The 26782-nt window shown below is 44.0% G+C and overlaps 1 protein-coding gene across 1 annotated transcript in view; it reads right to left on the bottom strand.

The window, feature by feature from the left end:
* WDTC1 (WD and tetratricopeptide repeats 1) overlaps positions 1-12204 on the bottom strand; it is a 45328-nt gene extending 33124 nt beyond the window's left edge. Inside the window, exons 1-2 of the mRNA XM_070079022.1 lie at positions 12031-12204; positions 10689-10772 (exon numbers count right to left, since the gene is read on the bottom strand). Of these exons, the coding sequence (XP_069935123.1) occupies positions 10689-10772; positions 12031-12078 (132 nt within the window). The 5' untranslated portion in view covers positions 12079-12204. The remainder of the gene's footprint in view (positions 1-10688; positions 10773-12030) is intronic.
* Positions 12205-26782: the final 14578 nt, after the last annotated feature.

The following is a 26782-nucleotide window of genomic DNA, read 5'->3' on the forward strand; positions in this document are numbered from 1 at the left end:
GCTCCCAGCTTCGGATCAGTGCGGTGTGCCAGCCGCAGCAGCCATTGGGGGGTAAACCAACGGTAAAGGAAGACCTTTCTCTGTGTCTCTCTCTCTCACTGTCAACTCTGCCTGTCCCCAAAAAAAAAAAAAAAAAAAAAAAAAAGACAGAGAAGGCTAGCACAATGAGGAGTCAGATAAGTTACAGGCATGACTTCTCTGAAGCATATAAAAAGTAGCAGTGGGACATACTTTAGACATGGTGGCTAGTGGCTGGGAAAGCCTCTCTGAGGAAGGGATATCTGAGGTGAAATCTAAATGCAGAGAAGCAGTAGTCACACAGAGACCTGAAGGGAAAGCACTCCCAGCTGGAGAACCAGCACCAAGGCAGCGACAGTCTGGGTCTGCTGCAGCAATAGAATGGAAGACAGCAGTGACAAAGGGACCGGACAGGATGAGCTTAGGCCTGAATCCGAGGGTTTCTTATAGGCTATGGCATGAAGATTCAGGAAGCCAGGAACTGGCTTGGTCTTACTGCTGTATTCATCTCCTTGCGACTAGAACATTCCTGGAATATAAAAGACAATTCAGTATTTTCTGAATATATGACTGAATTAATGAATGGCTCTTTCTCTGGCCCTCTGGTGTGTCAAAGCATGAAGGGCCAGATAGTAGATATTTTAGGTTTTGCAGGCCATATGGTCTGTCTGAACTACTCGATTCTGCTGTTGGATCTCTAAAGCAGACATAGACAATACATAAATGAATGAGGGTAGCTGTGTTCCAATAGAAGTTTATTTATAAAAACAGGTGGCAATAGATTTTAAATGCATATGGAAATGCAAAGGCCCTAGAATAGCCAAAACAATCTTGAAAAAGAAGAACAAAGTTGGAAGACTCACACTTCCCGATTTCATAACTTAGTAAAATGCTGCAGCAAAGGCAATGGTGTGGTACTAGTATAAAGTCAGACATCTATGTACATCAACAGAATAGATGAGAGTTTATAAATAAACCATACATTTATGATCAACTGATTTCTGATAAGAGTGCCAAGATAAATCAATAGCAAACAAACAAACAAACAAACAAACAAAAAAAAACAAAAAACACACCCAAAAAGCAAACCAACAAAAAAAAAAGTCATTTCAACAAAAGGACTTGGACAACTGGATATCCACATGCAAAAGAATGAAGCTGGATACCTACCTCACAACATATATAAGAATTAATTCAAAATGGATCAAAAATCTACATGTAAGATCTAAAACTATGAAGTTTTTAGAAGAAGACAAGCATTTAAGTCTTCATGACCTTGGATTTGCAGTGGTCTCTTAGATCCAAGACCATAAGCACAAATGACAAAAAAAATAAATTTAACTTTTTAAAATTTGAACTCTGGGGGGCTGGTGCTGTGGTGTGGCAGGTAAAGAGCCTCCTGAAGTGCCAGCATCCCATATGGGCATCTGAGAAAGCTGCAGAAGATGGGCCAAATCCTGGATGCCTGCACCCATGTGGGAGACCCAGATGAAGCTCCAGGCTCCTGGCTTTGGACTGGCCAAGCACCAGCTGTTGCAGCCATTTGGGGGTTGAACAAGTGGAGAGAAGACTTCTCTCTCTGTGTCTCCCTCTGTCTCTTTGTAACTCTGCCTTTCAAGTTAATGAATAAATAAATAAACCCTAAAATAAAATAACCCTGTGATTTCCCAATTCCCAGCTCTGGCTTCTCTGCCTAATAATAATAATACTCCACAGAAACAACAACAAAAGTCCTTAAAAACAAAAGTAAAAACTGATGGGGCAGGTATTGTAGCACAGCAGGTCAAGCTACTGCTTGGGATGCCCACACCCCATCCTGGAGTGATGGTTTGAATCCCACCTACTCCATTTCTGCTAATGTATCCTAGGAGGCAGGAGATGACGGCTCAAGGGCTCGGGTCTAGCCCACTCACATGGGAGACCCGGATGGAATTCTGGGCTCTTGGTCTCAACCTGGTCTGGTTCTGGCTATGCAGGCATTTGGGTAATGAACTAGCAGATAAATCTCTTTCTTGCTCTGTCTCCCCCTCTCTCTGTTCATTCTGCTTTTCAAATAAATAAACAACTTTGTCTAAAAATAAATAAATAAACAACCAGAGACTTACATAAAAAGCAAACAAACAGGTAGCAGTCTGGTTTTGGCCCACAGGTTGTAATTTGCTGACCTCTTATTTATTTTCTTGTTTTATTTACTTATTTATATTTGAAAAGCAGAGAGATAGAAAAAGAATAAGAGACAGACAGACAGCTCCCATTTGCTGGTTCACTCTTCAAATGCTTCTAGCAGTCCTCAAATGCCTAAGTCAGGCTGAAGCCAACAGCTAGAACTCAATCCAGATCTCCCACGTGGGAGGCAGAGACCCAAGTACTTGAGCCATCACCTGCTGCCTCCCAAAGTGCACATTAAAACCAAAAGCCCTCTGCCAAGTCTGTTAGCATCATGTTACATTATGCCTATGGAACTGTTCTGCTTTACCAATTCAGTTCAAAAAGGAAAATCAACCTAGTTTGATTTAACTTGCTTCCATAAATACATAACTTGAATTTATGCTTAAATTACATAAGAATGAAAATAGAAACAAAAAGCCATGCAGCCAGATAGACAATTAGCCCTCTACATCCATGAGTTCTGCCCATGGATTTAAACCAACTGTGGACTGAAAATGTAATTCGGACTATGATGGTCGAGTCTATAATGAAGGTTTCACATTTAGCATTCTCACCCAAACACAGGTTAACTATTATCTTCACAGCACTTACAGTATTGCATCAGGCAATCTAGAGATGGTTTAAAGCATACAGGAAGATGTGCACACGCAAATACAACATCATTTTTTATAAGGGATTTGAATATCCTTTGGGTATCCGTGGGGGTTCTGGAACTAATTCTCCACCCACCTACTTCTAGATACTAAGAAGGATAATATTAAGAAAACTAATAAGGCAAGGAAGTAAATCTATTAAGCCAGTAACTATTAAGCCCTTTAAAAATAGTAGACACATGTGGCTGGCTTTGTGGCACAGCAGGTTAAGCTGCCATCTGTGATGCTGGCATTCCATATCTGAGCTGTGGTTCAAGTCCTGGTTGTTCCACTTCTGATCCAGCTCCCTGCTAATGCACCTGGGAAGGCAGCAGGTGATGGCTCAAGGGCTTGGGCCCCTGCCACCCATGTGGGAGATCCAGATAGAGTTCCTGGCTCCTGGCTTTGGCCTGGCCCAATAGTGCCCATTGTGGCCATTTGGGGAATAAACCAGGGGGTGAAAGATCTCTCTCTGTATTTCTGCCTTTCAAATAAATAAAATAAGTCTTAAAAAAAAAAAAAATAGGGGCCAGCGCTGTGGCATAGTGGGTAAAGCCACTGCCTATGGTGCCAGCATCCCATACGGGCGCCGGTTTGAGTCCTGGCTGCTCCACTTCTGACCCAGCTCTCTGCTATGGCCTGGGAGCGCAGCAGAAGATGGCCCAAATCGCTGGGCCCCTGCACCCGCATGGGAGACCCAGAAGAAGTACCTGGCTCCTGGCTTTGGATTGGCTAATCTCCAGCCATTGTGGCCATTTGGGGAGTGAACCAGCAGATGGAAGATCTCTCTCTCCCTCCCTCTGCCTCTCTGTGACTGTGCCTTTCAAATAAAATAAACAAATAAAAAAAAAAAAAAGTAAAAACAAAACAGACATGTGATTGAGGTGGAAACAATAAGAACTTTGGAGCCAGAAAGGCTTGACATAAGCTTATTAATCTTATTTCCACCACTTACATACCCTCAGGAATGCTCAGTTTAGAGCAGTAAACTCACCCAGTCAACATGAGCTAGCACAGGTAAAAAGAGGGGTGTGGAATGAGTGCTCTGCAAAGATGATCAAGGGAAATGGGAAAGTGGTTTGGTTTTATAGAGGAGAACAGGGTGGAATTAGTCCCAGTTAACATCAAATTACAATTTTCTAAGCTCAATTTCCCTTCTCACTCTTACTCATTTCTCAGCATTAGAACAGTTCTTTGTATTTCTTTCTTTCTTGTTTAGATTGATTTACTTGAAAGGCATAGTGACAGGGAGAGAGATCTATCCACTGGGTCACTTTCCAAATGGCCTCAACAGCTGGGCTCCACGCACTTGGGCCATCCTCCACTGTCTTCCCAGGCTCAGTAGCAGCTCCACTCCTAGATCCCGATACCTGCCTCACAGGAAGCAGCTTAACCCACAGTGAGACAGTGTTAACTTAAGCTATCAATTTTCTTAATCAACGTGTTTTACTTAATGAACATTTATTTTTTAAGATTTATTTATTTATTTGAAAGTCAGAGTTACACAAAGAGAGGAGAGGCAGATGGCTGCAACAGCCGGAGCTACACCGATTCGAAACCAGGAGCCAGGAGCTTCTTCCAGGTCTCCCACATGGGTACAGGGGCCCAAGGACTTGGGCCATAGCAGAGAGCTGGATTGGAAGTGGGGCAGCCGGGTCTCGAACCGGTGCCCAAATGGGATGCCGGCACTTCAGGCCAGGGCATTAATCCACTGCATCACAGTGGGTTAATGAGTATTTTTAAACAAATTCAAGTACGTAAAATGTTGCAAGAATAATGCATGAACACCCATATACACACTTCACCTAATTTATTGTTAATATTTCTTACTTGTTTTCTTTCCCTCTCTCTTTCTCTCTCCACCTACATACTTGAAAGCACTTTTCTACCTGAACCATTTGAGAACAAGTTGCAGATTTTAAGACCCTTTATACTTTTTTTTTTTTTGACAGGCAGAGTGGACAGTGAGAGAGAGAGAGAGAGAAAGGTCTTCCTTTGCCATTGGTTCACCCTCCAATGGCTGCTGTGGCCGGCGCGCTGCGGCTGGCGCACCGCGCTGATCCAATGGCAGGAGCCAGGTACTTATCCTGGTCTCCCATGGGGTGCAGGGCCCAAGCACTTGGGCCATCCTCCACTGCACTCCCTGGCCACAGCAGAGAGCTGGCCTGGAAGAGGGGCAACCGGGACAGAATCTGGCACCCCAACCAGGACTAGAACCTGGTGTGCTGGCACCACAAGGCGGAGGATTAGCCTAGTGAGCCGCGGCGCCAGCCAAGACCCTTTATACTTTAGTTTCTTTGTTCTTTTATTTAACCAGAACATAGTTATCAAAAAATAGGAAGTTCAGCATTGAAAGAACACTACTAGTATCTAGTGTCTGCCACTTTCTGAGTAGTGTCCTTTTAATTTTCCTGATCCAGGATTCAATCTAGGATCCCACACTGCATTTAGATGTAATTTCCTCTTTAGTCTCTTTTAACCTGGAACAGCTCCTCAATCTGCTTTTTTTTTTTTTTTTATGACATTGACATTTTTGAAGAATATATCAGCTGTGCTAAAGAAACGTCTCAGTTTGGATTTGGCTCATCCGTTCCTCAGGATCAGATTCAGGCAATGCATTTCGACAGAAGTACTATCTCGTGATTTTGTATCTTTACTGCACAGGATCAGTTGCCATCTGATGTCTGTCTGTCTTGGTTCAAGTGGTACCTTCACTATAACATATTATTTTACCCTGTTATCTGGGAAAAAATACTTCACATCGGGCAAATACTCCATCCATCAAATTTTCACTCTGTGGTTTTAATCACCCATTGATTATTCTAGCCTGAATCATTCATTGGCATGGTGATTTTCTAATTCTATCATCTCTATTTAGTGGCTGGCATTCTATTAAAACAAAGTGTACCCCCTACCCAGTACAGACTCATATTTTTTATTCAGGGGTTTTAAAATCATTAGTGTCATTATTCACCCTGATGCTTAAATTAGTCCAGATTTGGCTAGTAACACCCTTCAAGCTCCTGTGTCCTTTGCCTATATCCTTATAATTTTTCAGTTTTTCGTTATCTCCTAGCACAAGATGTTACAGATGCATTCTGTCCCAGCCCTAGAACCAGTTATTTCTCCAAGGACTCCTGTTTCCTTTTACTGGGGAATGATATTTAGAATCTAGTAACTCAGAACTACTGAGGTACCATTGCTTCCAGGCCTTTCCAGTGGCACAGCTGGACATGATACACGACTGTGGTCCTGAGTTCACACTGAGACTCTTTCCAGTTTTAGTATATGTGCTGCTGAAGCAAGCACACACATTGAGACTTCTCATTCCACTGCAACGCCCGAGTTCTTTGCTGTTCCCTATTCCTGTTTGAATTTCCCTTCTCCCAGTGAAAGCTCTGGCTCCCAACATTGATGTTTACTTATTTACCCAATTCTACAACACACAGAAAATAGTTACAGAATCATTAGAGATATACCACTACAAATAACAAAACCATCGGGTTCAAGATTTCTTTGAAGATCATTTTGCCTTCACATTGCAAATATACAGTCCACAGTCAGAGTGCTATGTTAAAAATGACATTAGTTGATATCCCCCTTCCCATCTTTGCTGACTTAATTTGACTTTTTTTGAATATGTAGAAATAATGACTGTAAAAGTGAAACTTACAAAGAGGTCCAGAGAAGGGTTACTCCCTTTTCTCTACCCCGCCACCTTATGCCTCTCCTCCAGTCCTGGAAGTGACTAAGTTCATTCACTTCCACTTATCCATCTTGTGCTTCTGTTTGCAAAATATACGCAGGTACTTTCTTGTCACACTACACACTCCCCAAGGTCAATCACAACTCAACTTTCACAGCTCCAACGTACACAGTACTCATTACAGCCAAATCAACACCTCTAGCATACAACTCTCTCCTAAACTCAAACCCAAATACCCCAACCAGCTCTCCAGACAGCACTAATGGACAATCCACACCCAGAGCTCCAGAACATCCAACACCAAGCACGTTACCTTCCCCTCAAACCTGCTCCTCCTCCAGCGCCCCCTAACTTAGCAACTGATACCACCTTCTGTGCTGCCACTAGAGCCAGAAACGTGACTTCATCTTTTACTCCTCTTTTTTCCTACCTTTCCACATCCAGTCACCAAAAATTCTATTAATTCTACTTCTTAAATGTCTCTCAAAGGGCCAGCACTGGTATAGCAGGTTAAGCCGTCACCTGCAGCGCTGGTTCAATCCCAGCTGCTTCACTTCCGACCCAGCTCCCCGCTAATGTGCCTGGGAAGGCAGTGGAAGATGGCCCCAGTGCTCAGGACCCTGCACTCAAGTGGGAGACCCAGAGGAAGCTCCTGTTTCAGCGTGGCCCAGCCCTGGAGTTATGGCTATTTGGGGAGTGAACCAGTGGTTGGAAGACCTCTCTCTGTCTCTCCCTCTCTCTTTCCCTTCAAATAAATAAAATCTCAACAAAATCTCAAATTTAGTGATTTCTTTCCATGCAAACCATCAGTATTTTAGTTCATTAGATCACTCATTACATCCTCCTGAATCACTGTGATGGCTGCTTACTTGGTTCTGGCTAGCTCCAGTTTAAAGTCCTACAATCAGTTTTTCATTCTGAAGCCAAGATGAATTTTTTAAAAATACAACTGATCACGTTGTTCCTAAAGACCCTTCAATGAGTGCCCCAGTGTCTTTTTTTTTTTTTTTTTTTTTTTTTGGACAGGCAGAGTGGACAGTGAGAGAGAGAGACAGAGAGAAGGTCTTCCTTTGCCGTTGGTTCACCCTCCAATGGCCGCCGCGGCTGGCGCACTACGGCTGGCGCACCGCGCTGATCCGATGGCAGGAGCCAGGTACTTATCTTGGTCTCCCATGGGGTGCAGGGCCCAAGGACTTGGGCCATCCTCCACTGCACTCCCTGGCCATAGCAGAGAGCTGGCCTGGAAGAGGGGCAACCGGGACAGAATCCGGCGCCCCGACCGGGACTAGAACCCGGTGTGCCGGCGCCGCAAGGCGGAGGATTAGCCTAGTGAGCCGCGGCGCCGGCCCCCAGTGTCTTTAAGACTGCAGTCTTCAACACAGCTTCTAATATCCTTCATTTTGAACATCTCTGTCACACCTCAGCAGCCTCATCTGTCATACCTCTCCCAGCTGGAGTCTGACCATTTGTCCTCTTGAACTCAGTACCCTCTACCCTCTCCTGAATCACTCACATACTGTTTGAGTCTGGGACATTTTCTCTTGCTATCCCGCCCAAGCTAGTTAGCTCCTCCCATCCATCTTTCAGGTGTCAGCCAAGACATTTTTCTCATCTCAGGGGCTGAACTGAGGTCTTTGTGGTCTATCATGTTGCACTCATCTGTGAAATCTCTCAGAATAATGATGGTCACAATGGGGTTGGGGAGAGAACATTTGTTGAGTGTTAGGCTTGATATAAGAGTGAAGGAGTATGACAGCAGTATAAACTAATACAAACTCCACAGCAGGCAATTTTGGTCATATTTATCAAAATCACAGATGCATACACCCTCAAGATGTACTAATCCCACTCTGGGTATTTGTCTTACAGATATATACCCATGTGTGCCAAATGATATTGCATGGAATAACCTGTATAGACAATAGAGCAGAAGTAAACTACATGTCCACTGGTAAGTGCAGTTGAAACAAATTACGGTGCATTCACACAACACTCTGAATCCATGAAAGAAGTAGTCATTAGAAATATCTTTATGTGTTGATATAAAGTAATGGGAAAAATACATTTGAGAGGCAGTGAAAAAGAGCTCCCATCCACTCTCCAAATGCCTACAACAGCCGAGACTGGGCCAGGCTGAAGCCAGGGGCTGGGAACTCAACCTGCATCTCCCATGTAGGTGGCAGGAGCCCACCTGCTTCAGCCATCACTACTGCCTCTCAGAGTCTGCATTACAAGAAGCGGGAGTTGGGAGACAGAGTTGGGTATCAAACTCAGGTACTCTATTACGGGGCATGGGTGTCTTAACTTCCAGGCTATATGCCTGCCATTAACATTTTAAGACAAAATAATTTAATGAAAAGAGTGACATTGTTTTCCATTAAAAAAAAAAAAAAGATTTATGGCGGTTGCATTCTGGCCCAGCTGTAACTCTGACTTTAAAATTAATCAATCAATCAGTTTTTTTTTTTTTTAAAGGAGGCAGGGAGGGAGGGATAAAGGGAGGAAAGAAGAGAAGCAGATCTTCAAGACACTGGTTCACATTCCCCAGATGGTTACAGTAGTCAAGGCTGGACCAAGCTGAAGCCAGAAGCCTGGAATCCCATCTAGGTCTCCCAGGTAGGTGGCAGGGGCTCACTACTTGGGCTGTGATCCTGCTGCCTTTCTAGGTACGTTAGCAGGAAGTTGCACTGGAAGCAGAATAGCTGGGCTCATACCTGCACTCTGATATGGTTTGCCAGTGTTGCAAGCAGTGACTGAACCTGTTAACCTACAATACCAGCCCCTTTTTTCCATTTGTGCAAACTTCTTCAAAGTCTAACTAAAGGAAGACTGCTTCCAGGAGTCATAACTACTTGGTAAACAGAGAAAATGGTTACTGTCTTGTCTTGTCTACAGGCAGCTGGTATAGTGCAGCAATGCCTATGATGCCAGCATCTTGTATGAGGTTGGTTTGAGTCCCAGCTGCTCTACTTCTGATCCAACTCCCTGCAAATGCACCTGGGAAAGCAGCAGCAGATGGTCCAAGTGCTTGGGCCCCTGCCACCATGATGGAGTTCCTGGCTCCTGGTTTCAGCCTGGCCCAGCCCTGGCTGTTGCAGCCATCTGGGGAGTGAACCAGCAGATGGAAGATCTCTATCTCTCCTTCTCTCTCTGTAATTCTGCCTTTCAAATAAATAAATATTATGTTTAAAAAAATATAAGTCAATGCAAAGTATGATTACAATTATGCAAAAATGTGGGCAATAAAGAGGAAGTATATAAAATATTAACAATAATTGCGGAGGTCAGAATAAGTAGTGATTTCCCCTCTTTTTTATATTACTATTAATGTAGTTATATTTTATAAGTAAAGTTTATAATTTAAAGAAAGCAATAATAATCCATAATCTCATAACTCAAGATAATATCACTAATATTCAATGAATTTCTTTCTAGTCTTTTCTAAGATCAATTTAATCACTTGTGAATACTAACCTAAAGGAAAGAAGATTCTTACTCAACCTTCACATGATACTAAGTTGGGTAAGACAGCTAAAAGTTGGATTCAAACCACGGTCTTGAAAGAGGAACAAGAACAGAACTAACACTATGGAGTGTCTATGTCAGACACAATGACCAAGCTGACCATCTGGACCAAAGGTCTGGCTTTTCTGTGGACTGAGCAAGGAAAACCTGAACAAGGTTCTTAGCCATTCTAAATTTGTTCTTTTCGTTTGTTTTCTGAAATACCAAAACAACAACAACAAAAATATATACACACACACAAAACCCACAATAACCTATTCCCTATGCATATCCCCACAGCATTGCTTTGAAGATAAATGAGAAAGTGTATATGCGTGTGCTTGGTGTGTGTGTGTGCATGTGTATGTATAGGAAAACATTTTGTGAATTTTAAATTACTGTATACAGATAAGAATCATTACTGTCCAAGTCATTAGTAAAAAGAATGATATGAAATTCAAACTTTTTCCAAGCACAAAACAAGTAATATAACAAATAATTTTTTGTGATCATGTTAATTACTGATCTCGATTCAGATTTAGCTGTCTAATAAAATGAGATAACTTGCAGGTATAACCCGTGAAGAAAAATGTATTTGGGTCTTGAATAATGCCAAGATGATTCTCTGCAGGCAGAGGAGAGCAGGCTGGATCTCTTACCTGCAGCTCTGCTTCCAGGCCCAGCCGCCGGATAAAGGGGTCAGTGACATGGTAACGCCGCTCAAAGCTCAGGGCGCCCCGCTCCTGGGGGACAGAAACAAACTCACGGTTACATGGACTCAACTCAACAAGGTTTACTATGTGCCTATTAGATATTGAGTCCCATGCTAGGCATCACAGGAGCTAGAAAAGATAACAAGGAGCTGGCCTGTAGGAGCTTGCACTATTCCTGGGAGGGATTAGAGAACAGAAAAAAGTATACTAATTAAGCACTAAATTGTGCTGTTGAGTTAAGGGGGAAGGTGAGCATCACTTTAGAATACAATGTAAGGAAAAAACAACCTGCTGATTCTGTCCTCATTCTTAGGGGCCATCCAGTCTGATCAAATCACACACACACAGACACACACACACACACAGCTCACAAAGCTAAAAGAATTCAAAGATGCAGGGGAAATGTACAAAACATGTAGACTAATGTGACTCATGAGGCACACACTCAATTCTAATGGTGACCATAGCTCAGGCTGCATTCTAATAAAAATTCTCAATCAAAAAAATTTTCAATGCTTAACTTTTTGCAAGAACTTTCTCATGTTTAGATTTCATTCTCCGTATCTGCTAGCAAGCAGACGGGCATTATCATCACTTCACAGAGAACTGAGGCACAGGGAGGTAAAAGGCCTAGTCCTAGGGAGTTAAAGCAGTGGTGAGAGTCAGCTCCAGACTCCAGTTGAGGTTCTTTAGTGCATCCCACCTTGGTTGAGTCGATCCATTGAACCTCTGTGCCTCCACTTCTAAGGGTTTTCCCTTACAAATCCTGGGGCTCTCGTATTGACTTGAGGACCCCTCTTCCATTCATCTCATTGGCATCAGGTTGTATTCTACATATAGACTGCAAAGGACAGGCTTTAGTACGGTGAACCTTTAGTAGAGAAAGAATCTAAGAATTGGGACTAAGCCTCTCCTGGATTCTAGTTTATGTACAGCTCAGCAGCTGGAGCAACGTGAGGAAGCTCTCTGCACTTACTCTGCAAGCTCCTACCAACACACGGGTGTGCAAGCCCATGCACAACACGCTGATGGCCCCTCCCCCTCACTGGCCCACATTAATCTCAGCTGCCCAGGTGCAAGTGCTCAGACTCAGAAGTCTCCACAAAGCTCATGCTTTCGGATAGAAGAAGATGGGGGAGGCAAGAGGCCCTGATTCTAGTTCCAGGTCTGCTGCTTAACTAGCTATGTGACTTCAGGCAAATAATTAACTCTAGGTCTCATTTTTTTTTCATCAGTAAAATGCAGCTGTGGGGGAGAATGCTCTGGTTCAAAGATCTGCGCTGCTTACCTTGATCTGCCTGCGGATGAGGTCTCTAGTTATGTTGACTTTTGCCATCTTCTCTTAATGGGTTCAACAGAAGGAAACTATAGAAGAATCTTCAGGACCCTTGAGCATTCCAGCCAAGCCCAGGTCCACAAGACACACATTTAATTACCTGAAGGCGGAGGGCGGGAGGGAAAATCAAACCTTGTGAGATAGTAAGAGGTGACTTCAGAGCCCTGATTCTGCCCCTTGAAACAGAAAACCAACCCACCCAGTGGTCTGGCTATTGCGGTAATTTATGGCATGATGAGCTGGCCCTGCTCCATAATATTGACCAACCTCTGGGATGGGTGAAGGGGTGGGGAGGATGGTGACTCACAGCCACAGTGAAACACTGAAGGAGTCACGTAGGTCCCACCAGAAAATAAATGTTAGGCACAAGAAGGTAAATGGTAGCATATCCAGAAAGTACAAATAAGGCATACAACTAGAGTTAAAATTGACTTGCTCACTGGGCATCAATGGCAGCCATGCCAAACCTTAAATTATGCTTTGAATTCATGACCTTCAACTTGGCTGTCCCCAAAATCAAATCGTTATCAGACAGAACACTTAACCCTCGCAGGGGTGGGGAACATCCAGACCGTGGGATGTATATTGCCCATGAAATCATTTAGCCTGGCCCTGCCAAGGCACCCATAGGAGACTTGAAATTTGATAAATCTACAGCAGGCTAATTTTTAAGTTGATAATTTTGTGTGGCCTGCAAATGATGTTATAAATATCCAATGGTCCTTGGCAGAAAAAAGGCTGCCTATCCCTGAGAGATTCAGAGAATCAGAGTGGAAAGGAAATGTAATGGTGACCATGTCTAAGGTCCAACCCAACACAAGAAGATAAAAGCAAAAGCAAAACCAAAAATGAGAAAGAAAAGAAAAAATTAAAAATAATTGAACACAATAAAGAAATCCCAGTACCTCCAGAAAATGTCTTCTAGTCTCATCACCTTTTTTTTTAATGAGGTCTTAAAATGCTTCCTTCCTTTTCCTTCCTTCCTTCTTTCCTTCCTTCCTTCCTTCCTTCCTTCCTTCCTTCCTTCCTTCCTTCCTTCCCTCCTTCCTTCCTCTTCCTTTCTCTTTCTCTCTCTCTCTGTCTCTCAAGAGAAAGAGAAAGAAAAAGAAAAAGAGAAAGAGGGACATGGAGATCTTACCCCTGCTGGATCACTTCCCAAATGTCTGCGACAGCTGGGGCTGGGACAGGCTGAAGCCAGGATCCCAGAATGTAATCCTGGTCCCCCACATACAAAACAAGAACCTAAGTATCTGCTGCCTCCCAGAGTGTGCGTTAGGAGAAAAGCAGGAATCTGAAGCAGAGCCAGGATTCAATCCCCGGCACTCTGATATGGGACATAGGCATCCTGAGCATTATCTTAACCACTGCGTCAAACTCCAGTCTCATTCACCATTTCTCAAAGCAACTTATTTCGGTGTTATAGAACCCTGACAGGCCGGCGCCGCGGCTCACTAGGCTAATCCTCCGCCTAGCGGCGCCGGCACACCGGGTTCTAGTCCCGGTGGGGGCGCCGGATTCTGTCCCGGTTGCCCCTCTTCCAGGCCAGCTCTCTGCTGTGGCCCAGGATGCAGTGGAAGATGGCCCAAGTCCCTGGGCCCTGAACCCGCATGGGAGACCAGGAGAGGCACCTGGCTCCTGCCTTTGGATCGGTGCAATGCGCCAGCTGCGGTGGCCATTGGAGGGTGAACCAACGGCAAAAAGGAAGACGTTTCTCTCTCTCTCTCTCACTGTCCACTCTGCCTGTCAAAAAAAAAAAAAAAAAAAAAAACAACAAACACAACAACAACAAAAAAACACCCTGACAAGTAGAAAGACCAACTAATCTTACCTTTTTCTTTTTTTAAATAAAGATTTATTTTATTTATTTGAAAGGCAGAGTGAGAGGGAGGGGCAGGGGAAGAGACAGAAAGAGATCTTCCATCCACTGGTGTACTTCCCAAATAGCCTTGATGGTTAGGGACTGGGCAGGTCAAAGCTAGGAGCCAGGAACTCCATCCAGGTCTCTCACATGGGTGGCAGGAGTCAAGCATTTGAGCCATCTTCAACTGCCTCCCCAGGTACATTAGCAGGGAGCTGGCTTAGAAGGGGAGCACCCAAGATTTTAACCAGTAATCCAACGGAGGAGGCCAGTGTCACAGATGGCTTAATTTACTATGCCACAATGCTGGCCCCGAGTAATCCCGTTTCTGAGATGTTACCACAAAAGTTCCAAAATATAAGAAATAAAGCTCCATACCAAATATATTCCCAGATTTTGTAACAGTAAAAAAATTAAAATGACCTCAGTTTCTAGGAATACAGGAGTGGTTAAATAATGAATAGCCACATATTAGGCAGAAATAAGAAATGCTAATTATGAAAGGAATATGCTTATGTCCTATCAAAATAACAACATACTGCTTTTTCAAATAACACTATTATCACAGTGATACTTAAAAAGTGAATATGGGGCTGCCATTGTGGTATAGTGGGTAAAGCTGCTGCCCGTGATGTGGATATCCCATATGGGTGCAGGTTCATGTCCCAGGTGTTCCACTTCTAATCCATCTCCCTGCTAATGCACCTTGGAAAGCAGCAGAAGATGGCCCAAGTGCCTGGGCCCATGTACCCATGTGGGAGATCTGGAAGAAGCTCCTCGCTTTGGACCAGTCCAGTCCTGGCTGTTGTGGCCATTTGAGAAGTCAACCATCAGATGGACGATCTCTCTATCTTTTCCTCTGTCTGTATAAAAACCACTGCTCAGGATGCTGGCATCCCATACTAGAGCACAAGTTTGAGTCCTGGCTGCTTCTCTTCTGAACCAGTTCCCTGCTAATGTACACCTATGCACTATCTGACATATATGACTTACATTTTTTACTTACATGACTTATTTTTTGCTTTTATTTTTTGATGTTCTCAAAAATTTTCTACATATTAATTTTTATCCAGCAAGGAAAAAAAAAAGCTATGAACAAATTAACAAGAAGCTTCTATATGCCAAGGACTGTTCCAGGCTGAGGGGATAAGCAGGAAGCATTGAGCAAAACAGACAAGATCCTTGCTTTCACTTACAGTCTAGCAGGAAGGGACAGGCAACAAACAATACAGATAAAGTTGTGTGGCAGTGAAACGTCCTAGGATACACATGGATGGGGCAGTGAATGGTGGGCTCCTTTTACACCTGAGGTAAAGAACATGCACTGGACGCTTGTGGAATACTCTGTTCACCAAATCCTCTTATATTTCACAAATTCTCTATCTAATGAGTCTAATGAGAAGCAGAACTCCCTCACTCCATGAAGAAAGGTGGTGACTGAGATTTTCTGAGGCTCCCTTGTAGCTACCGTGTGCATACATGGCCCAGTTTCTGCCAACCAGACACATCACCTCTGGAGCTTGAAATGGAATCTAGCAACACATAGAGGACCACAGACCGTCCATGCAGGGGTGTGGCAAGGGGTAGCTATCATGGTTAAGCTGTGCAAGTGGTGCTGGCAACAGTGTCCTCACTGGACTGGACCTGTGAATAATTTTGGACATGGGTCCTGGTTGCTGCCCAGGTCCCCTTGTTCTGTTCTTCAGCCCTGGCTTTGCCTTGAGGTTTTGTGAGTTTCCCTAATATCCTTTCAATTACCAGGCAGAGTTGATTTCTGTTGCTTACAATCACAAATCCTACGTGATACACAGAGGGGCTCTCTGAGAAGATGACACTGAAACTGAAACATGAAGGGCAAGAAGAAGCAGAGAAGCAGAGAACCAGAAGATGCTCGCAAGGATGAGGGCTAAGACTACAAAGAGTGGTGGACGGCAGATGCTTTCAGCATCATTATTTTACAGAAAAATACATTCACAAAGTGAAAATATTTCACAAGGTCATATGAATAGCAAACAGAACTGGAGCAAAGACAAAACCCAGGGCTGCATGATTCCAAAATGCACGCACTTCGCCATTATAGCATGACTATAGCATGCAGTCTCCAGAGGAACAGTCACAATGAGAACCCACCAAAAGAGCCACCTAAACTGCCCCTCGTTCATTAATCTTCTTTTCTTTATTTATTTTACTTGAAAGTCACAGTTACCCATAGAGAGAAGGAGAGGCAGAGAGAGAGAGAGGTCAGAGAGAGAGAGGTTCACTCTCCAGATTGCCACATTGGCCAGCGCTGGGTCGATCAGAAGCCAGGAGTCAGGAGCCTCCTCCCACGCGGGTGCAGGGATCCAAGGACTTGGGCCATCTTCTACTGCTTTCCTAGGCCACAGCAGAGAGCTGGATCGAAAGAGGAGCAGCTGGGACTAGAACTGGCGCCCATATGGGATGTTGTCGCTTCAGGCCAGGGCTCCAACCTGCTGCACCACAGCACCAGCCCCTCATTAATTTTCTTAAAATGTTATTTATTTATCAAGCACTGTGCTAGACACAGGAGAATATTGAGATAAAATACATAGTACTGATACAAAGAGTTCATTATCAAAGGCAAGGGGTTTTAGCTAAGGTTGGTGTATGCCTGGAAAAATTAAAAAAGAACAACATGGGGTTGGGGGGGGGTACCAGACAAGCAGAAAGCCACAGTTCAGGTAGGTTGTAAAACGGATATTGGGATCAGAATGGCAAGCAGAGGTTTACAAAACCAAAATGTCAACATTTAATACAACTAATGCCTAGTTCACATTTTGATGAACATGTCTGCCCCAGAGAAGAAATGATAACAGCTTATCCTAGAGCATGGCCTATCTTTGCCCTTCTCAAGGAAACAGTGCCTTCCCACAAACTTTATTTTTTTTTTAAGAATTTATATTATTTATTTGAAAGAGTTACAGAGAGAAGTAGAGACAGAGAGAGGTCTTCCATCCGCCATCTTCCAGATGGCTGCAACGGCCGGAGCTGAGCCGATCTGAAGCCAGGAGCCAGGAGTTTCCTCTGGGTCTCCCACGTGGGTGCAGGGGCCCAAGGACTTGGGCCATCTTATACTGCTTTCCTAGGCCATAGCAGAGTGCTGGATTGGAAGAGGTGCAGCTGGAACTAGAATCAGTGCCCATATGGGATGCTTCAGGCCAGGGCTTTAACCCTCCCACAAACTTTAAAATGCTCACAACAGGAAGGAAATACCCTTAAAATCACTAAGGACCATAACTTCTTTAATCTTTCAGTCCAAAAGTATCTCAGGGGTAGCCATTGAGCACAGAAGTTAAGACACTGATGGGGATGCCTGTACCCTGTATCAGGGTACCTAGGTGTGAGCCCTGGCTCCATTTCTAATTCCAGCTTCTTGTTTATGCACATTTTGGGAGGTAGTAGGTGATGGCTCAAATATTTGGGTCCCTGCAACCCATGTGGGTGACTTGGATTGAGTTCCCAGCTCTTGGCTTTGGCCCGGTCCAGCCCTGATTATCAAGGGAATTTAGGGAGTGAACCAGCACATCAGATATCTATCTCTGTGCCTTTTAAATAAAAGATACATCTGACATGATTAAATCCCATCTCCAAATAACTTAGATAATCTGATTATCTGATTTGTATATATATGAATTATATATATATATATATATATATAAATATATATAAATTGAAAAGCAGAGAGAGTGATTGCTTTTCTACCCACTGATTCACTGCCCAAATGTCCACAGTAACCAGGGCTGGGCCAGGCTAAAGCCAGGCACCTAGAACTCAATCTAGAGCTCCCACATGGGTGGCAGGGACCCAAATATTTGGAGTCATCAACTGCTGCCTCCCAGGGCATGCATTAGCCAAGAGCTGGATTAGGGAGCAGAGCCCAACTCAAACCCAGACACACTGGTATGGGAAATGGGTATCCTGTGTGGCATTTTAACTGCTATACCTGTTCCCACAGCCAAATTTTAAAAGTATCATTTTAAGGATTCTGAAATAGTCAAGCACTTAGATATAGAATGATATAAATGAGAGATTTGTTACTGATACAAGATGTATACATGATTATAAAACCTAGAAAAAAGCTACATCAAGAGGATTTCTCTCTGGATTGGTACACAAATTTCACAATATTCAGTTCCAAAAAGAGGCAAACAGCTGGGGCCAGCGCTGCGGTGCTGTGGTTAATGCCCTGACCTGAAGCGCCAGCATCCCATATGGACACTGGTTTGAGACCCAGCCACTCCACTTCTGATCCAGCTCTCTGCTATGGCCTGAGAAAGCAGTAGAAGATGGCCCAAGTCCTTGGGCCCCTGCACCCACGTGGGAGACCCAGAAGAAGCTCCTGGCTCCTGGCTTCAGATCAGCCCAGCTCCGGCCATTGCGGCCAATTGGGGAGTGAATCATCAGATGGAAGACCTCTCTCTCTCTCTCTCTGCCTCTCCTCTCTCTGTGTAACTCTGATTTTCAAATACATCAATCAATCTTAAAAAAAAAAAAAAAAAAAAGAGGCAAACAGCTGAAACTGGTGACTTCAAGAATTCATAATAGAATTTTTCTTTCATAACTTTTTATTTACTTACTTACTTGAAAGTTGAGTGATGGAGGACAGAGAGACCTCATCTGTGGGCTCACTCCCCAAATGCCCACAGCTGAGGCAAGGCTCTGGGAACTCAATCCAGCTCTCCCAGGTGGGTGTCAGGGACCCAGCTACCTGAGCCATCACTGTTGCCTTCTAGCGTGCACATAAATAGGAAGCTGGAATTGACAGTGGAGCTGGGACTCAAACTCAGGCACCCTGATATGGAATGCTGGTGTCCCAAAGCAGTGTCTTACATGCTAGGCCAACCCATTTCTTTAATTAAAAAAAAAACCACAAAATAAAAATTTCAATGTCTGCTATACCCAGATAGTGCTATACTTTGAAAATACATCAGAGAACAAGCCTTCTCTTCAGGAGCACACGATATAATTGTCCTTAATTGAGTATCAGTGACACCAAGGCCATTGTAATCAGGGCACCATGGAGGGACTGAGAGGGACTGAAAAAGGTAAATCTAACCAAATGACTGAAAAGGAATAGCTAGGACAGCGCATTCAGAAGGAACTCATGGAATAATAAACTAAATGTTGTTTATAGTTATTTATTCATACAACTTAGAAGAAAGCACAAATGACAGTGGAGAAAATAAACGAAACGAAAATGAGAAGAGCATGAAGGTAACTTGGAAATCACTAATGGAAAATGGGGACTATAACAGATTTACAGGAATGCAACAGATCACAGGTGATCAATATGCATTCTTCACTAGAGGGAGAGCTGCTCATGTGCCCTGATTTTCACACTCCAGGCTCTGACACTGAGAGCTATTTCGTCAGCAGAATACAAAAGCCCAACAAAAGCTTTCTTTAGCCAGAGTACAAAGGTTTAAGAGTGCTACCCACTGCAATGTAGACATTCAATGAAAAGGAGGAAGAAGGAAACTGAATTCTGACAGCTGGGAATATGAAAAATATAAAAAAATACCTAAGGCACAGAGGAGAACATATGACATAATGTTGTTAAAAACACAGGAGTTGCTATGCAGATGTTACACCTCTCAAAAAGCATTCTATTCCTGGAGGTCCAAAATGTCTAGCATATCACCACTTAACCCCATCCCTCCCACAAACTTCTTAAAAGATTTATTTATTTATCTGAAAAGCAGAAAGACAGAGTGAGTGTGATTGAGAGATCTTCTGTTCACTCCCCAAGTGCCCTCCACAGCTAGGGCTGGTCCAGGCCAAAGTCAGGAGCCAGGAGCTCCATTCAGGTCTCCTAGGTGGGTGGCAGGAACCCAAGTACTTATTTCATCATCTGCTGTCTCCTGCATTGAGCAGTAGCCTGGACTCAAACCAGGCACTCCTATATAGGATATGGGATATAGGCATCCCAAACTGTACCACAATGCCTGCCTCCCTTTCACAGACTTCTAACTTAGGCTACAGGGAAACTCTTCTATGTGAAAATCTCTGCTATTATAAAGTTAATTAAAAAAATTCAGGATGGATGTTAAGCTGCGGCTTGGGATGCCAACCTCCATACTGGAGTGCCTAGGATTGAGTCCTGCCTCTGCTTCCGATCCAGCTTCCTGCCAATATGCATTCTGGGAGACAGCAGGTCCTGGGTTCCTGCCTCCCACATGGGAGACCTGCATGGAGTTCCTGGCTCCTGGCTTCAGCCTTTACTGGTGCAGGAATATAGGGAGTACACCAGTGGGGGAACACCTCTGTCTCTCACTCTGCCTTTCAAATAAATAAAATTAAAAAAAAAGAGAAAATTCAATTAACAGCTCAACTTAGAGGAATTAATCTATCCACAATGCAAAGGGTACTAGCAATATACGAGCCTGAAGTGAACAAGCCTTAGAATAAAGTCCATCTGTGAAGATTACTCATCTGGAACCAAAAACTGAAGGGCACTGTCCAGATATGAGGAACACCCAATTCATGTGTGCCATTGTCCTTGTTCGGCTCTGGACAGTGTAGAAGAAAAAGCAAAGCAGACTGAATACTTAGGTACCGAAGCCTGAATTCCAGCACCCTCAATACCTCCTTCAGCAAGTTACTTTTCTGAGTTCAGTTTCCTTGACTGTAAAATGTGGATGCTAACACCTACTTCATTGGGTTCTGCAAGAAACACTCATAAAAGATTACACACACACACATATATATATGAAAGCACATTTTAGCACCTGATTATAGGTGCTCAACAGATGTTAGCCAAATGTGAAACTACTTTAATCTGGTGACTCCTGTCATATTTGCTCAGAGCATGGAATACACCATTTCTCCCTTATTTCCCTACCAGACATGGAGCGGACATTGGGGGTTCCAGATCAGAGGGTAGGATGTCTTCATCATCTTTTGTCAGCTTTTTTGTTTTAAACTCTTATTTATTTATTTGAAAGGCAGAGATACAGGGAGATTGGGTGGGTGGGGGCAGATAGAATCTCCCATCTGTTGGTTTACTCCTCAATCGGCCATTGGAGCTGGGCGGATCCCAAGCTAGGATCCAAGAACTTCACCTTTTATCAGCTTTGAAATGCACAATCAGAAGGAAAACACCGCTTTGTTAAAAACAAAGTAACTCTAAGGATGGCGCTGTGGTGCAGCTGGTTAAGAGACTGCCTAACAGCGCTTACAGTGCTAGCATCTCTAATGGGTGCCAGTTTGAATCCTGGCTGCTCCACTTCTAGTCCAGCTCCCTACTAATGAGCCTGGGAAAGCAGCTGAAGATGGCCCAAGCGCTTGGGCCCCTGCACCCATGTGGGAGATCCAGATGAAGATCCTGGCTCCTGGTTTTGGCCTGGCTCAGTCCTGGCCACTGCAGCATTTGTGGAGTGAACCAGTGGATAGAAGACTTCTCTCTCTGTCTCTGCTTCTCCCTCTCTGTAACTTTGATTTTCAAATAAATAAATCTTATTGAGGCCGGCGCTGTGGCTCACTTGGTTAATCCTCCGCTTGTGGCGCCAGCATCCCATATGGGCGCCAGGTTCTAGTCCCAGTTGCTCCTCTTCCAGTCTAGCTCTCTGCTGTGGCCTGGGAAGGTAGTGGAGGATGGCCCAGGTGCTTGGGCCCCTGTACCCACATGGAAGACCAGGAAGAAGCACCTGGGTCCTGGCTTTGGATCGGCGCAGTGCGCCAGCTGTAGCAGCCATTTGGAGGGTGAACCAACAGAGGGAAAACCTTTCTGTCTCTCTCTCATTGTCTAACTGCCTGTCAAATAAAAAAAAGAAAAGAAATCTTATAAAAAAAATGTAACTCTACACAAAAATTCAAGCAAGAAATGTTTTATAGCAGCATTATTCATAATAGCAAATAGGTAGAAGTAACTCAGGTGTCCAACAACTGATGGGCAGGTAAAATGTGTATTTCCGCCGGCGCCGCGGCTCACTAGGCTAATCCTCTGCCTAGCGGCACCGGCACACCAGGTTCTAGTCCCGGTCGGGGCGCCAGATTCTGTCCCGGTTGCCCCTCTTCCAGGCCAGCCCTCTGCTGTGGCCAGGGGGTGCAGTGGAGGATGGCCCAAGTCCTTGGGCCCTGCACCCCATGGGAGACCAGGAAAAGCACCTGGCTCCTGGCTCCTGCCATCGGATCAGTGCGGTGCGCTGGCCGCGGCGGCCATTAGAGAGTGAACCAATGGCAAAGGAAGACCTTTCTCTCTGTCTCTCTCTCTCACTGTCCACTCTGCCTGTCAAAAAAAAAATGTGTATTTCCATACAATGGGATATTATTATTTTAAATATTTATCTGACAGGCACGGTGACAAGAGAGGGAGAGATCGTTTGGGGGCGAGGGATCTTTCATCTACTGAGTAACTTCCCAAATGCTCAGTGCTAGGCCAGACCAAAGCTAGGAACTCCATTTGGGTCTTCCAGGTGGGTGGCAGAACCCAACTACTTGGGTCATCATCCATTGCCTCCCAGATACATTAACAAAAAGCCCCATGGGATGTACAGTGTAGCCAGGACTAGAACTCTGATATGATATGGGATGAGGGCAACCCTAAGCAGTGGCTAACTCACTGTGCTACAACACCCACCCCTGGAATATTATTTGACCATAAAAAGGGATGAATTGTTGATACATTCTACAACATAGGTGAACTATGAAGATACTACACTAAGTCAAAGAAACCTTCATATTTGTTGTACAAGTCCATTTATATGAAATGTCTAGAATTTACAAATCTATAGAAATAGAAAGTTCATTAATGGTTGCTTAGAGCTGGTGGGGATAGGAATGATAGCTAAAGGATTTTTTTCCTTAATTAAAGTGAAATTCACAAAACACAAAATTAATCACTTTCAAGTATATAATTCAGGGCTGTCCTGTGGCACAGAGAGCTAAGCCACAGACAGCGATGCCAGCATCCCATATCAGAGAGTTGTTTGAGTTCTGCTGCTCCACTTTTTTCTTTCTTAAAAAAAAAAAAAAAAAAAAAAATTTATTTATTTGTAAGTCAGAGTTACAGAGAGAGGGAGAGATAGAAAGATCTTTCCACTTACTGGTTCATTCCCCTGATGGTCAATGGCCAACACTGGGCCAGGCTGAAGCCAAGAGCCAGGAGCCTCTTCAGGTCTCTCATGTGGGCAGGAGGGGCCCAAGCACTTGGGCCATCTTCCGCTGCTTTCCCAAGCCATTAGTAGGAGCTGAATCAGAAGTGAAGCAGCCGGGACACAAACTGGCACCCATAGGGGATGCCCTTGTCAGTCGGCAGCTTTATCCACTACGCCGCAATGCCAGCAAATGCTTCTTCACTTCTAATCCAGCTTCCTGCTAATGCACCTGGAAAAGCAGCAGAAGATGGCCCAAGTATTTGAGTCCCTGTCACCCAAGTGGCAGACCTAGATGGAGTTTCTGGTTCCTGGCCTTGACCTGGCCCAGCCCTGGCTGTTGTGGCCATTTGGGGAGTAAACCAGCACATGGAAGGTTTCATTTTGTTTCTGCCTCTCTATTGCTCTTTTAAATAAATAAATAATCATTTTTAAAAAGACTGGTGAATTTTGCACATATCTGTGAATATACTAAAAACTAATTGTATACTTTAAATGTGTGAGTTGTATGCTATGTGAATTATATCCCATTGAAGTTGTTATAACCAACAAACCCAAAAGGAACTGCTGATAGACAATATGAATGAATCTCAGATGAGTGACAGAGCTAGATATAAAAAACACGAGAATACTATATGACTCCAATTATATAATGTTCTAGAATAGGCAAATCTATAGTGAAGTTTTGTCTAGGGTACTAGGGATTGACATGGAAAGAACACCTAACATTTTCCAGAGTTAGAGAAAGGGTCTGTATATTGATCGGAATATCAGTTATATCAGTATATCTAATTGTCAGATTTATACAATCAATGTGAGTATACTTGCTAGTATTTTTTAATTTTACCTTAAAAATCAAACAGAAGGTAGAAAGTAGGGAAGGCATTCATGAATCAGGATGATGGGTGTTCTGTTTACTTTGTGCTTATTTGGAATTCTTCCCAATAATGTCTTTTTTTTTTTTTTTTTTTTTTTTTTTTTTTTTTTTTTTTTTGACAGGTAGAGAGAGAGAGAGAGAGACAGGTCTTCTCTCTGCTGGTTCACTCCCCAAATGGCCGCAACGGCCGGCTCTGCTCCGATCCGAAGCCAGGAGCCAGGTGCTTCTTCCTGGTCTCCCATGCAGATACAGGGGCCCAAACACTCAAGCCATCCTCCACTGTCCTCCTGGGCCACAGCAGAGAGCTGGACTGGAAGAGGAGCAACCGGGACTAGAACCCAGCATCCATATGGGATGCTGGTGCTGCAGGTGGAGGATTAACCAAGTGAGCCAAGGTGCCGGCCCCAATAATGTCCTCTTAAAAATCTTTCCTATTAGTGTCAGTTAAAGTATGGAATACTAATTGGAAAATCATTAATCATATATAGCTAATATATATGTTCATGTCAATCCTGAGGGAAAAAGGACAACTCAGAAAGTATACATATCAGGGTCAGTATGTGCCACAGCAGGTTAAGCTGTTGCCAGTATCCCATATGGGAGTGCCAAATTAAGTCCTGGCTACTCCACTTTGGATACAGTTAATGTGCCTGGAAGGGAGGATGATTATGGCTCAAGTGCTTGGGCCCCTGATACCCCTGTGAGAGATTAGGATGGAGTTCCTAGGTCCTTGCTTTGGCCTAGCCTGGCACCAGCTATTGTGGGCATTTGGAGAGTGAACAAATACACTGAAGATTTCTCTCTCTCCTCTGTCATTCTGTCTTTTAAACAAATAATTTTTTAAAGACGTATTTATTATTTGAAAGGCAGAGAGGCGGAGGGGAGGGTGTCTTCCATCTACTGGTTCACTCCCTATATGGCTGCAACGGCTGAGCTGTGTCAATCCGAAGTCAGGAACCAGGAGCTTCTTCTAGGTTTCCCATGTGAGTGCAGGGGCCAAAGGACTTGGGCCATCTTCTACTGCTTTCCCAGGCCATAGCAGAGCTGGATTGGAAGTGGAGAAGCCAGGACTCAAACCAGCATCCATATGGTTTGCTGGCACTGACAGCAGTGGCTTTACCTGCTATACCACAGTGCCAGTTCCAATTATTATTTTTTTTAAAGTAAATTTGGGGGCATGCACTGTGGCATAGTAGGTTAAACCTCTGCCTCCAGTGCCAGCATCCCATGTGGGCACAGGTTTGAGTCCTGGCTGCTCTACTTCTGATCTAGCTCTCTGCTATGGCCTGGGAAAGCAGTGGAAGACTGCCCAAGTACTTGGGCCCCTGTACCCACATGGGAGACCCAGAAGGAGCTCCTAGCTCCTGGCTTCCGATCAGCCCAGCGTTGCCATTGCAGCCACTGGGGAGTGAACCAGCAGATGGAAGACCTCTCTCTCTATCTCTCCTTCCATTGTTACTCTGCCTCTCAAATAAAAAATATTTTGCTAAAAAAGTAAAGTTTATGTTATGTGAATTACATCTCAATTAAAAAAGAAACAAAAGTTCTCAAATGCTTTCTTTTTTCTACCTTACAATCACAACTTATAAAAAAATTTAGTTCTTAACTTTTCCTATGTCTGTCTGCAGTTAGTGACTTTCCAAAGCATCCCCACAAGACCAGCTCTTAAACTGATTTACCTGTTAACCTCCCAGGTTTTGCATGAGTGATGTGTGAACTTAGCATGTGACAATAATTAGTTGCTGAATGAATAATAGCATGACTACCTTGCACACATGGAGTACTTTATACCTATCAAAACATCTCAATTCTTGGTTTTAGTTTGACCCTCACAATAATCCTGTGAGGAAGCTATGGAAATGTTATTATCCCTATTTAACAAGAGAGAACAGAAGCACATTGGGCTATGATCAAGGGTCTGGTGCAGTAGTCCAGCCCTGCCTTTGGTTCCATGACCCTGACTATGACTGCCCTCTGATTCCCTATCTGTAAAGTGAGAGGTGGACTCAGATGAGCTGTCAATTACACTACTCTATGATTTTCAGGAGATACTGCTAGTTAGCAGCAAACCGAAAACAGTACTCCAGGCATCTGTATTCTCTTTCCTCTGGACATGCTGCTTCCCACAGCAGGGAGGTGGCCCAGCCAGGGTGACAACTGACCCCCTTTCAACATTCTGAGTTATGCAAAAGATATGTGCAAGTTTCCTTTAACTCTGTTTCTAGTGGTTTTCCTAATGGAGCAATCCTTTGAAAGGAAGAAAAATGCAACAAAGGTAGGACTGGGCTGCACTTTTTTTTTTTTTTTTTTTTTTTAAGATTTATCTATTTACTTGAAGGTCAGAATTACAGAGAGAGGAGAGGCAGAGAGAGAGAGAGAGAGGCAGGGAGGGAGGGAGAGAGAGAGGGAGAAGTCTTCCATCTGCTGATTCACTCCCCAACTGGCTGCAATGGCCAGAGCTGCGCCGATCCAAACCCAGGAGCCAGGAGCCTCTTCTGGATCTCCCACGTGGGTGCAGGGGCCCAAGGACCTGGGCCATCTTCCACTGCTTTCCCAGGTCATAGCAGAGAGCTGCATCAGAAGTGGAGCAGCCAGGACATGAACCGGTGCCCATATGGGATGCCGGCACTGCAGGTGGTGGCTTTACCCGCTACTCCACAGCGCCAGCCCCTGGGTTGCACTTTCAAAGCACAAAGGTCATTGGAAGCAGTATAATAAAATCTAGGGTTGAGCTATGGAACCTAACATACTTAAGGTTCTAGTCCCAGATCTGCTTATTTTCTGTGGACATAACATTTCCAAACCTCAGGTTCCCAATCTGACACTATCTGCCTTTGCAGGGTGATGAGGAATAGAAGA

The sequence above is a fragment of the Oryctolagus cuniculus genome, chromosome 7, assembly GCF_964237555.1.
Source record: "Oryctolagus cuniculus chromosome 7, mOryCun1.1, whole genome shotgun sequence".
Lineage (NCBI taxonomy): Eukaryota > Metazoa > Chordata > Mammalia > Lagomorpha > Leporidae > Oryctolagus > Oryctolagus cuniculus.